General features: G+C 30.0%; 3 protein-coding genes across 3 annotated transcripts in view; 1 reads left to right on the forward strand and 2 right to left on the reverse strand.

The window, feature by feature from the left end:
- LOC123014786 (protein scabrous) overlaps positions 1 to 3,496 on the forward strand; it is a 30,032-nt gene extending 26,536 nt beyond the window's left edge. Inside the window, 1 exon segment of the mRNA XM_044414059.1 lies at positions 2,412 to 3,496. Within this exon segment, the coding sequence (XP_044269994.1) occupies positions 2,412 to 3,113 (702 nt within the window). The 3' untranslated portion in view covers positions 3,114 to 3,496.
- A 2,055-nt stretch (positions 3,497 to 5,551) lies between these two features.
- LOC123014532 (RAB6-interacting golgin) lies at positions 5,552 to 6,552 on the reverse strand. The gene is made up of 3 exons (XM_044413695.1): positions 6,379 to 6,552; positions 5,877 to 6,330; positions 5,552 to 5,827 (listed from the first exon to the last, which is right to left on the reverse strand). Exons 1-3 carry the CDS (start codon positions 6,452 to 6,454, stop codon positions 5,623 to 5,625), a joined length of 735 nt encoding a protein of 244 aa, XP_044269630.1. The 5' UTR covers positions 6,455 to 6,552; the 3' UTR covers positions 5,552 to 5,622.
- A 159-nt stretch (positions 6,553 to 6,711) lies between these two features.
- Positions 6,712 to 12,239, reverse strand: part of LOC123014787 (UDP-sugar transporter UST74c-like) — a 12,145-nt gene continuing 6,617 nt past the window's right edge. Inside the window, exons 5-6 of the mRNA XM_044414060.1 lie at positions 7,002 to 7,095; positions 6,712 to 6,938 (exon numbers count right to left, since the gene is read on the reverse strand). Of these exons, the coding sequence (XP_044269995.1) occupies positions 6,770 to 6,938; positions 7,002 to 7,095 (263 nt within the window). The 3' untranslated portion in view covers positions 6,712 to 6,769. The remainder of the gene's footprint in view (positions 6,939 to 7,001; positions 7,096 to 12,239) is intronic.

Here is a 12,239-nt window from a genome sequence, read left to right on the forward strand (position 1 = left end):
TACATATTAAATTAATTTTAAACCCAGATTATAGAACACAATGAAATCAACTTTAATTCGCGCTTTAGTTAGTTTAGTTTAAAATTTAACTTAACAAAAAGCTCGGTTAAGTTTTAATAATTACTGTTTAAATTGTAATAATAATAATGTAAATAAATTAAAGGAAATACTGTGAAAAACTGTAGCTTCTGTTAAAACGTTTGAACTTAAATTGCAATTTAAACTGAAGCACGAAATTAAATTAAATCTAACGGGTGAATTTTTAATTCAGAAATGAATTTAACTAATTAAAAAGTTGTATGCAAATTCAAGACTATTATCTTAGAAAAAATAAAATTATTCCCTGAAATTTTATTTCCCCCGTTTTTGACTAATAAGTCAGTACTTTATTCCTTCGCTAATAAACTAAATGAAATACCGAATGAATGAATTGAATCTTTTGTCTTTTTTGACATAAACAAACTCCTTGATACCGATTTTTCTCTTAAAATTGCAGTTGAATGAATAGTATATTTTAACAAATTTATCATTTTTTGTGTTATTATCAATTTAGTCTGTTGGGAGGAAATTTTTGTAAGCATCTCTGCATCGTTAATTATTCGAAGGAAGATTACCTAAGTAGGTACATTCTCAGGATTAAAAGATTTGCTTATTCCCTTAGTATAACTAAATAACAAGCAAAATCTACAGTTAATTATGAAAGTGAATTAATAAATCCTGAATTACGTATTTCAGAATTAGAAAAATGTGAGTTTCAGTATAACAGTCCAATATAGGACTAATTAATAGAGGTTGAAGTATAATTAAAAGGGTTGAATAAATTTCAGTTTTACTTTGAAGATGAATTAATTTTTTAGGTAAAAATCACAATCAATTACAATTTGATTTGAAATCCACCAGTAAGCTAAAATTAGAAATTAAATGCAATCCAACGATTTCAATAGATAGAATAAATCTGAAATTCAAAGAAACTAGTTGCACTAAGATAATATATTTAGTTTTTTCTCTGACTACAATTAGATGCGATTTGAAATTGTTCAAGGAAGTTTTTTTAATTCAATTTAAAAGGACAGTCAATTAAAAACCAATTTTATTGTAAGTTATTCAGTTAATGATAATTAGATAATTCAGTAAGTAATAAAGAACTGGTTTAACGCCTATGTTTATTTTTATAAAAATAAAAAAAAAGAAATTCTGTTAAGTATTTCTTAATTAGTAATTTAAATTAAAACAGTTACGAATTAAGTAGGTAATAGCACTGTATTTTAATAAAGAAAACAACAACAATAAATTTAAATAACACAAGCAACAAAATAGTACATACTGGGCGGTGAACAAAAAGTATGGAACGTGGAACGAAACGTTTTTTTGCTTAAACCTTATTTTTTTTGAAAAATATAATTAATGAATGATAAAGTATACTATAAAAACGTGATCTACTTTTATTCAATTTTTATCAAAAAAATATAATATAAAATGCCATTTTGAAAATCACACAAGACAAAATTTCATTTCCAAAACACATTTTTATATCACTTTTTTTATTAATTATTTTCTGAAGACAAAAAACAGCTTGGTTCCATACTGGTATATAAATTGTTACATTTAATTTTTTATTTATGTAATTATTTTGCTAATAGAATTATTAAGTAATTCCAATTTGAGAGTTATTAAAATTAATAAAATTATCTGAATAAATTAATAAAATGACCTGAATTTGTTTATTGGAACAGGTTATTATTTTTGCCAATGATTGTATCCTTACTCATTTATTTTGGCTTTAAATTAATTAAGTTAGACAAATTAGAGTAAATTATTGTTAAATTTGAATGCAATATTTCAGATTAAATTCAATAATATAAAAATTTAAATAATTAGGTCCTATAAAAGTTGCATTGAAATTAATTATCGAAATTGGTTGAAAAATAAATAAGACACACAAAAGGAAATGAATAATGTTTTCATTATGTTGACACACATTGAGATAAAATTTCTAAAGCTAGCATTACTGCAATTTTTTTAAAATTTTTAATCCTCACGCGTCCCTTTATATGTTCTACGTAATTAAATATTTCATTACATTTTAAAATAAACACATTGCAAGCATTTTTTCCCTCTTTATGTGTAATAACTCTTTATTACATATCTATTTCAGGTCACTGTTAGTAATCCTTGCAACCATTCAATATATTCAACATCTGTTAATAACGGAAGAATTGACTCGCAAACCTTTATCCTAGCATTTTAGTTGACATTTCATTAAATTTTCAATTAAACTCTCTCCTTTGTGTACATCGAGCACTTCTCATGTGTACCTATATGAGACATGCGAGTTATTGTGAACAACTCGCTTTATCTAAACCCGAACCGACATCTTTCACAAATATTTAATTAAAACGTCGTGATTCCAGACCGAATCGTCGACACTCGACACCAACCAAACCAAATCGACCATCCACCTCGTCCAAGAGCTCAAATCGTTCGAAAACGAGTACAAAAGCATCGTCAATAAGCTGCCGCACGATTGCGGGGCTGTCTCGGGGCCCAGCGGCGTCTATCTCATATCTCCAGGGGATGGCGAGCCCATCCTGGCCTACTGCAACGACGGCTGGACCACCATCCAGAAGCGCTACGACGGCTCGGTGGACTTTAACCGAAACTGGAACGACTATTCCAACGGTTTTGGGTCCGCCACCGGCGAGCACTGGCTAGGCAACAGAAACCTCCATTATTTGACGAAGAAAAACTGCACCAAACTCCAGATCAACATGAAGGACATTTACGGGAAGTACTGGCAAGCTACCTACGACGAGTTTAGCGTCGGGGATTACAGCATGGGTTTTAAACTGGTGGTGGACAACTACAGCGGGAATGCCAGCGATGCGCTGGATTACCAAAACCATATGGAATTTTCGACGATTGATAATGATCGGGACATTTCGAATACTCACTGTGCTAGTAATTATGAAGGTGGGTGGTGGTTCTCCCACTGCCAGCATGCGAATCTGAATGGGAGATACAACCTGGGTTTGACATGGTTTGACAGTTCGAGGAATGAGTGGATCGCGGTGTCGAAAAGCGAGATGAAGGTGAAGCAAAGAGAGAACTGTTGAATTTTTCCAAATATTTATTAATGTTAACCAGTGTATGCCATGCTATAGTTGTATTTAGTGGATTGGAAAGACTGAAAATTTTGTGGTTTTTTTCGATGAGTTTTTTTTTGCCAGTATTTACCAAAGATGACTAGTTCATTCGAATTGTTAGGTTTAAGCGCACACTTTTGAGATAATGTCGTGTATATATTTTATTTATTCGTATGCTTTTTTACTGCCATATAGGTTTTTACAATTGTATATAGTAGTATTTATTGTAATTTATAATGTTTGACAAAGATAGGGATAATTTTCCACTTGGATGGTTTATGTAAATATACTTAGGTCAATACCTTTGTACCAATGATTAGTTTTTTAATAAAATAAAGTCAAGTAAAACTCCAGTGACGCGTTTTATTACAGCAATTTAAAATTAATTAGAATTTAAAAAAATATAGAATTTTTTTAGTGATTCAAAGCATATAGGGAGAACTCGCGCCCCAGAGAAAAATGCCCAGATAAGGTACGATTCCAAGAACATGGAAAAAATGTTAAAAAAATTCTATCTATAAAAATTTCGAAGTTATAAGAGTTTAAATTTTGCACTTTGACTCGTATTTCTTTTGGAAAAACAATTTCCCAAGTTTTTGTGCTACAGGCTAATACAAGAGGAAAAAATTTGTGGCTTTTATTGGCAAAGTTTTTGTACCTTTACTAAATAATTATAAAAGAACGTAAACAAGATCATCAGTAACATTAATTAGATAAAAATTCTATCTGACAAAAAATAAATTTTTTAAACATTTTTTCCATGTTCCAGGTATCTTATCGTACTTGAAATTTTTCTCTGGGACGCGAGTTCTGAAACACCCTGTTTATTTTTTCAAAAATTTGTCCGAGGGAGAAATTAAAGTAACATTATTAATTATATACATTTACAGTAACGTTGACTTTGAATTAAGTTTCGGTTGTAATTGTGTGTAATTAATTAAAAAAAATATTTCACTGTGCGAACCCTACTGCTGTTGAAGTGGTTAAGTTAATTAATGTTTATATTTAAGTTTATTTACTTGACAGCCTAGCATGTAAATAGACTCCATTTCTTTATTGTTTGGATTATGTTACATTTTTTTACAATTTCTTTATCAAAGATTTGTTAAGGAATGGAAAAGTTAAATTATTGAAATATTTATAAAATAAGTTCAAAGAAATATAATATCGGATGTGCAAAAAAACCCGAACAGATGGGTTACGTATAACCGATAATTTTTATACAAGAAATTGTGACGTTTAATAAAAACGAAAATTTTTCGAAATTTTCTTTTGTTTTTGACTTCTGCAAAATTTTATTTTTTTTAAAATGTCAACTCACTATATTTTTTTTTTTACACAGGCTATTATCTAAGAAGTAATCCTTAGTAGATAGATGTAAAATTATCATCATTTTATTCAATTTTTTTGGAAAAAAAATTTCATATAAATTGGTACTTGGACATTTTGACAGAAAAAATCGCGAAACTCAAAAACAAAACAAAATTTCATTCTTAAAACACGATCGCAAGTTTTTTATTAATTTTCTGGAAACAAATGATTCAAAAAAACAGCTTGGTTCCATACTTCCTATTCACCTTGTAGGTACAAACGAGTACTGTGAAGACTTACTTTTCAGAGGAAACGCTTAAAATAATAAAAAAAAAACAACAATATATTCCAAGAACACCCTTTTACCTTAGGTAGATGGTGATCTAAGTATTTTGTAAAAAATTAAAAAAAAAGCAAATGTTGCAATAACTTATTTTTCGAAAGATATTAGTTTACCCCACTCTAACATAATAAGGTAATTTAAATGTTGCTACATGTTAATGCATAAAGCCTGACTTTTAAATTCATTAAAAAATAGTTAAGCGGTAAAATTTTGAGCAGTTTTTTATTTATTAAGTTGTAAAATATAATTATCTTTGCTATCCTTTTAAAGATTTAATATTTATTATCGAGTCTTTTCATGGACTTCAAAAGGATGTTACAGATTTAGGAATGTCTTGGGCAATGTAATTTTTATACCTTTAAGTTTGTCCGACCTTATAATAATTTAATCGGTGTAATTTGATTTGATTTAGTTTTTTTTAGTTTCACATTTTTGTTCACCTTGTACAAATCTCTCAAAAAAATTTTCAAAAAAACCAGTACCAAAACTTCGCTTTCACTAAATAAAGACCATGTAATAAAATGGATTGATTGTACACAAAAAACATAAACAATTAATTAAATCGAATTTAATAACAGTTATAACATCAATGTAAATATTAACCAAACACTAAAGTTAATTTCATTTAATTGATTTGACATTATTTTGAAAACCAAACAGAAACAAATTTATTCAATTTTGAAACTTTTAATAATAAATAAACAAATGTTATAGTCGCTTCAAGAATCAAATTAAGCAAAAAAAAAAAACAATATTTTTAATAAAAATAAAGCTGAATTTAATTTAGGTAATTTATTACAAAAATATTAGTCACTTAGTTCTAAATCAATTGCCATTTTGCACCACATTTTCCTCTGGCGTCCTTAACTGCAACTTACTCAACAACTCATTCAACTTCTCCGCTTTCCTTTCCTCATTTTTCTCGATAATTGTACACAAATGTTCGGTCAACATTTCCTTCTTCTCTTGTTTCTGATGCAAGAGCAGTTTAGCGTCTAGAAATTCCTTCTCGATTCTGTTATATTTTTTCCTAGGAGAAACACAATATCACACAAAAGCACACTCAACATAATACCTACTGGCACTCCATGTATTCAACACTGGCAGCTTCAATCTGCTTACGCAGTATTTTCACGTCGCACGATAACAAATCGTCCAATTTTTTAAACTCTTCCTGGATCTCGTTCAGCCTCTGCGCTTCTTCCTGAGTCTGGCGTGTCCTGTCGGCTAGAGCTTTGGCTAAAAGCTCTTTGCGTTTCCGGTTTTGTTCCTCGATGAGTTTTTGTCGCGCTTCGAACTCGTCCAAATCCTTGAACTTTCTCTCACTTTTCGCATACTCTTCTGAAATTTCATTCTGTGGATTTGCATCCTGCGTTTCCGGTTTTATTGCACTATTTACATTATTTTGTACACTTAGTTTGGCATTTTCGGGTAATTCTTGAGGCAAGTTATTAGTAATATTATTGAGAATTGTTTTAGTTCGCGTTGTGTTAGGTTTAAAAGTTACTTTCTTTGATGCAGTTTTATGGGAACCTTCAATTAAAACTAATTAATAAAATTACAATTTTAATTAGTTTGTACCTTTCTGTGGCTTATTAACGTCTGGAGCTTTTGTTAATTTCCGGATATCATCTTCGCTAAATCCCGAAAATGACATAATGACGTTTTAGAGTTTTCAAAAACACACATTTAGGTTATTTGACAACACAGCAAACTGTCAAAATTAAATACACTTGATTGGTGGGGCGAGAGTGCATTAAACTTACGCTCAGCAAGATGTGATTAAGTCACGCATGCGCAAACCCACATAAATCTTTAATTTGACGATTTCCCTGAAAATGTTAAAACTCGAGGCTGGATTACCACTAAGATTATTAAGCATTAAAGAATTCGAGGTAAATTATAATTACGTCATTAACAACGATAATAATTTATTAATAAAATACACAACTATATTCCAACATAAATAAATTTAAGACTCATTTTGAGGTAAAACAAACGGTTTTATTTTTAATTCTTGATGTAATTCAAACAGAGGTTGTTCCCAACGCTTTTCAAAGAACGTATTTAACAAAAAATTGCTATTGTGTGCAGTCTCAATTGCCCATGGGAGGTAATACTTTTTGTATAAGTTACGATGCCTATAAGGTAATAAATAATAATTATGTTGTTGGTAATAATAAAAAAAATTAATAAAAACTTACTTTGGTTTTAGGCGAATTGGGCCAAAAATTGCCGCTCCAATGCACATTGGAAGCCTCAATTGGATCGCTTCAAACCATTTCACAGTCACTTCACCTATAAATATTTTCTTTTGAATAATAGGCAATATTTTAATCTCTAGTAATCGATGGAGTTATTAATTTTTTTCCTCCCAACAGAAAATTAAGTGAGGCTTTATTCTCTCGGGAATAAAATAAATTAGAATTAAACCAATTGAATCTTTGGAGTGTTTTTGTGAACTGAATATTTTGATAAATTATTTCACATTATTTGACAAATTTATCATTTCTTATGTTTTTATTAATTTAGTATGTTGAGAGGAAAGTTTTGTATGCATGTCTGGAATAAACATCGTTAATCCCTACATTCTCGAGATTAAAATAGTTGTTTATTCCCTTGACACATAAGTAACTATTTTAAATCTCTTGTTCTTCTCGAAAACAAGAGTGATTCCAGATGCTACGCAAAATTGCTATAAATTTTCTTAATTATTATTATGTAAGTTATTACATATATTTAATTTATGTACCTATTCAAAAAATTCGTTTGAATTTTTTAGTTTTCCATTGGACAAAACCGATAACAATTTCAAAAACAACAAAATTTTGAGTTTTTATCACTTCACGATTAGAGTTCATCAAACCCAAAATTTAATCTTACTTTGAAAGTGTTGTTGTATATTCACTTTCACAACAAATGTTTTTTGATTTTATCATAAAATAAGGGTATCTTATCTGACATTAGTTGCATCTCATCTCTGAAAATATGTATTCCTTCTGTAATTAAACTTATAAACTTATAAACAATATGATAAAAAAATTAAGTTGTTAAAAACAAAAGTGTCAACAACTGCCGAGATTATTTACTAAAAATGTATTAGATTATGTGATTAGCTAAAAAATTACCAGTGTAACTAAACAATGATAAAAAAAACATCCACCTTAAAAAAAAACAAATACCAATTATGCGAATTCCAAAAAATTGATTTTATTCAGAATCATTATTACGAGTACTATAAATTACTATTTAGTAATATGCCGATTCCTAATCTCTCAGAGACCGGAAAATTTGTCCCTTCGTTTTGAAGGAATTTTTAAGATTACCAAAGTTACGAGGCTTTACAAATGACAAAAACGTAATTTATTTGCATAGCAACTACATAAATGTATCAACTTTGGCCAAAAAGCAGATAAATATCTGCTAATAAAATTATTATTTAAATGAAATGTATTTGTGAATAAAATACTAAACAAACTGGAAATGTCATTACCCCGATGGTTCAGATAACCGATCGGAAGGCGCAGCCGACAGAGCCCAAGAAGTACACCCGGGGAAAAAACTATTCACCAGTCTAACTTGGCCCTCACGTTGCGCTTTGTTGCAATAGTGTTTCAAACTAACTAGTTGAGGAGCACGTATAAAATGTTGAAAAACCCTTATTTGGGAAGTTGGTCTGGACTGGAGTCCTCCAGTTTCACACGTTTCTTAAAAACTGTGTCATGAAAAATTGCTTCAATGAGTTTGTCCCCGGATTGAGTTTACAGGAGGATTTTTTTTAGCTTTGATTATACGCCAAAACTGCAAAGGAAAAACATTTCTTGCTTTACCTTAAACGAGGAAATCTGTAATTAAAACTTTATTATTCTAACTTAATAGAAAAAAAGTTCATTTTTCTCTTGATTTTGAACTTATTTTTTATGAATTATTTTTCTCAGCATTATAAATCCCATCACACTGGCGGTTTTACTTTTTTAATAACGATATGACTTTGCCAAATGAGTTTACGCAAGTCAAGTAACAAAAACGTTTAAGAAAAATATAATTTTAATAAATGGCAATTCTAAAAAACAGCTTTAAGATAAAAAATATAAAGTTATTGCTTTGTTTAAAAGTAAAAAAAAATAAATAGAAAAAACGAAAGAAACTAGTTATTTATTAATAAAATTAAATGTAAAAAATCACAAAAATACAATGTTCTAATAATTAATGTAGTAGCCTTCGGCGTCAATGCATTCCTGCAATCTTCGTGGCATGGAATTGACTAAGGTTTCACACAAATTTGTTCGCCTTATTTGCCCCCAAACTTCATTTACATTCATGAAGATTACGGGGTCGCACCCCATTAAAGTTGTCGGTCCACTGCCGAACCATTTCAGCCCATAGATTTTCAATTGGGTTCAAATCTGCCGATTTGGCCGGTCAACGAATTGTTCGAATTTGATGTTGGTGTTCACCCCGAAACAAATTTTCGATTTCGGGGAGAAGATGGTTTTCAAGCGTGTAATATACGCTTGTGCATTGAAACGAGGAGGCGTGACCCTAACTATAGCACCTGGTCCTCCTGTATGCACCCATCCCCAAAATCCTGCAGAAATCCTTCCACTGCGCTTCACTGGCATCACATTATCTTTATGATACCTTTCGTTGTTTTTTTACGCGGTTTCATGTAACAAATTCAGTTACAATAAATTATGATGCATGTTTTAGATCATAGAGTTCTGTTACGCAGTATTTCATTCAAGTAATTCGTTGGCGGGCCAAATCGGCAGATTTAAATCCCATTGAAAATCTATGGGCTATCATGTGAATGAAGTTTGGAGACAAATAAGTCAAATAAATTTGGGTCAAAATTTAATCAATTCAATACTACGTAAATTGTACAAATTATCTTGATCGCTCGATATATAATAATAATAATTTTTCTCTGCTTTTTAAATCTCATTACATTGGCGATTTAATTTTTTGACAAGGATGTCACCTTGAAAATTAATTAATTAATTGAATAATAATTATTTTTGTTAAAAATAACTTTGTATTTTTTATTTTAAAGCTGTTTTTTAGAATTTCCATTTATTAAAATTATATTTTTCTTAAACGTTTTTGTTATTTAACTTGCGTAAACTTATTTGGTAAAGTCACATCGTTATTAAAAAAAGTAAAACCGCCAATGTGATGGGATTTATAACGCTGAGAAAAATAATTCATAAAAAATAAGTCCAAAATCAAGAGAAAAATGAACTTTTTTTCTATTAAGTTACAATAATAAAGTTTTAATTACAGATTTCCTCGTTTCAGATAAAGCAAAAAATGTTTTTCCTTTGCAGTTTTGGCGTATAATCAAAGATAAAAAAAATCCTCCTGTAAACTCAATCCGGGGACAAACTCATTGAAGCAATTTTTCATGACAGAGTTTTCAAGAAACGTGTGTCCTCCAGTCCAGACCAACTTCCTAAATAACGGTTTTTCAACATTTTATACCTGCTCCTCAACTAGTTAGTTTGAAACACTATTGCAACAAAGCGCAGCGTGAGCGCCAAGTTAGACTGGTGAATAGTTTTTTCCCCGGGTGTACTCATATATTTTCCATCTAGATTATACAGGGCGTTCCACCTAAGACTTTTGGATCTAATATCTCTGTTATTTGCCAGCGGATTCTAACGAAATTTAAAATATAGATAAGTTAGAAGGTAGAAATAAACATGGCATTACTAAAATAACCCTAGTCCTTAAAATATGATTTTAAGATGATATTAAAAAATGCTAAATTACTTAAAAATTTCATAAAAATGCCATAAGCAAAAATCTGTCCTTGAAAGAGGTCCTGCTTACAAGAAAAAAACATAAAATTGTGTTAAAAGTGGCTGAAGATGCAAAAACATAGGCGGCGATAAAAAAGAAGCCATATTAGCGACTTTGATGAGACGTTTATTGTTGTTTATTGTTTGTCAAACTTCAAAAAGTTAATAGCGTAATTTAGAAACTGCATTTTTTGGACTAACCAATTCAATACAACAAAAGATGCTCGTCGGTACCATCATTGGCATCACTGGTTCTCAAGATTCAAAAATTTACCACAGGTTTTTAGCATTGTACAAAATGGTACTTTTAGAGATGTTAAACTATTGTTTTAGAGTTAACTTTGAAAAAAAAATAGGTCAAAATTTTAACAACATAATCGCTGATTCAGACGAGTGATTTAGTTAATTTTTAGTGTAGAGGTCGATTTTTTAGTGTTTAATAGTAGTTTCGCCTACTTTTTAATAGTTATTTATTGTAAGAGTGTGTTAGGTAGCGTTTTACCAACGCAAGAATGTTTAACCGCGAGAACGTTAGTTCGAGCGGTTAATTTTCTTAAGAGGATAAAACGCGACTAACTAAGTAATACAGTTACTTCATTCCACTAGTGGATAAAGTGGTACTTGATACGCATCTAAAGTGTGGAATAAAGTCTCTTTATAGAGTGAGTACACTGGCGGATACGGAATTTTTTAACGATTTGTCATTCGACTGACATAAAAATGTAAAACGGGCTTTAGGCAACTAACCTCACTTTCGGTTTTTGTAATTTTTATCCTGATAGCTAGAGAAAAAATAACAACAAATCAAAATAATTTATTGTTTCAAAAAATCGACGCCAAAAATAAATTTCAACTAAAACTTTCAAATTTCAGTTTCAATCAGAATGACAATAAAGCGTGGCTTATACATTTTTTAAACTGACATAAATGTGATGTCCAAAATTCCGTGTCCTTCTAAGTTGCCTAAATTAAAAAAAATTCATAAAAATGCGTTGGTAAATAACACAGATATTAACCCGAAAGTTTTACGTGGGACACCTGTATAAATTTCTTCTATTAATTTGTACTTTTGTAATAATTTATAGATTAAAAAGCAAATAAATATTCTTAAATTCAGTTTTAGCAATTTCCAAAAATTATTTTTTCAATAACCTATAAAAAAAGCAAAACAATAGTCCGGTCAAATTAGTCATAAAAATAGTGGTCAAATAACGAAAATTCCGACAGAGCTAAATTTTGGTGAAGACCTTGGCTACACCATTAGAAATAAAGTGTCAAAAGTCCCCATCGATCCCATGTGTGCTAAAAAAGTTATTCGGGGTCAAAGGTCAATATTTGACGTTTTTTAGATTTTTTTCGAAAACGGCAAGTTTTATCAAAAAAGTAGCTCAGACGAAAATTATAGATCTTAAAATTATCTACAAAATGGTCTTTATATTTTTTTTCCAAGAATCACCATTCCTGAGATATCGCGATTTTAAAAGTTGAAGGAGTAACGTTCTACATCATATGCACATACAGAGTGCGCCAGAACTCGCGCCCCAAAGACAAATGCCATGTAGGGTAAGGTACCAGGAACATAAAAAAAAATTAAAAAAATTCTATCTATAAAAATTTCGAAGTTATGAGAGTTTAAATTTT

The sequence above is a fragment of the Tribolium madens genome, unplaced genomic scaffold (assembly GCF_015345945.1).
Source record: "Tribolium madens isolate multiple individuals breed KSU strain unplaced genomic scaffold, Tmad_KSU_1.1 Scaffold_97;HRSCAF=244;Tcas5.2_LG3a, whole genome shotgun sequence".
NCBI lineage: Eukaryota > Metazoa > Arthropoda > Insecta > Coleoptera > Tenebrionidae > Tribolium > Tribolium madens.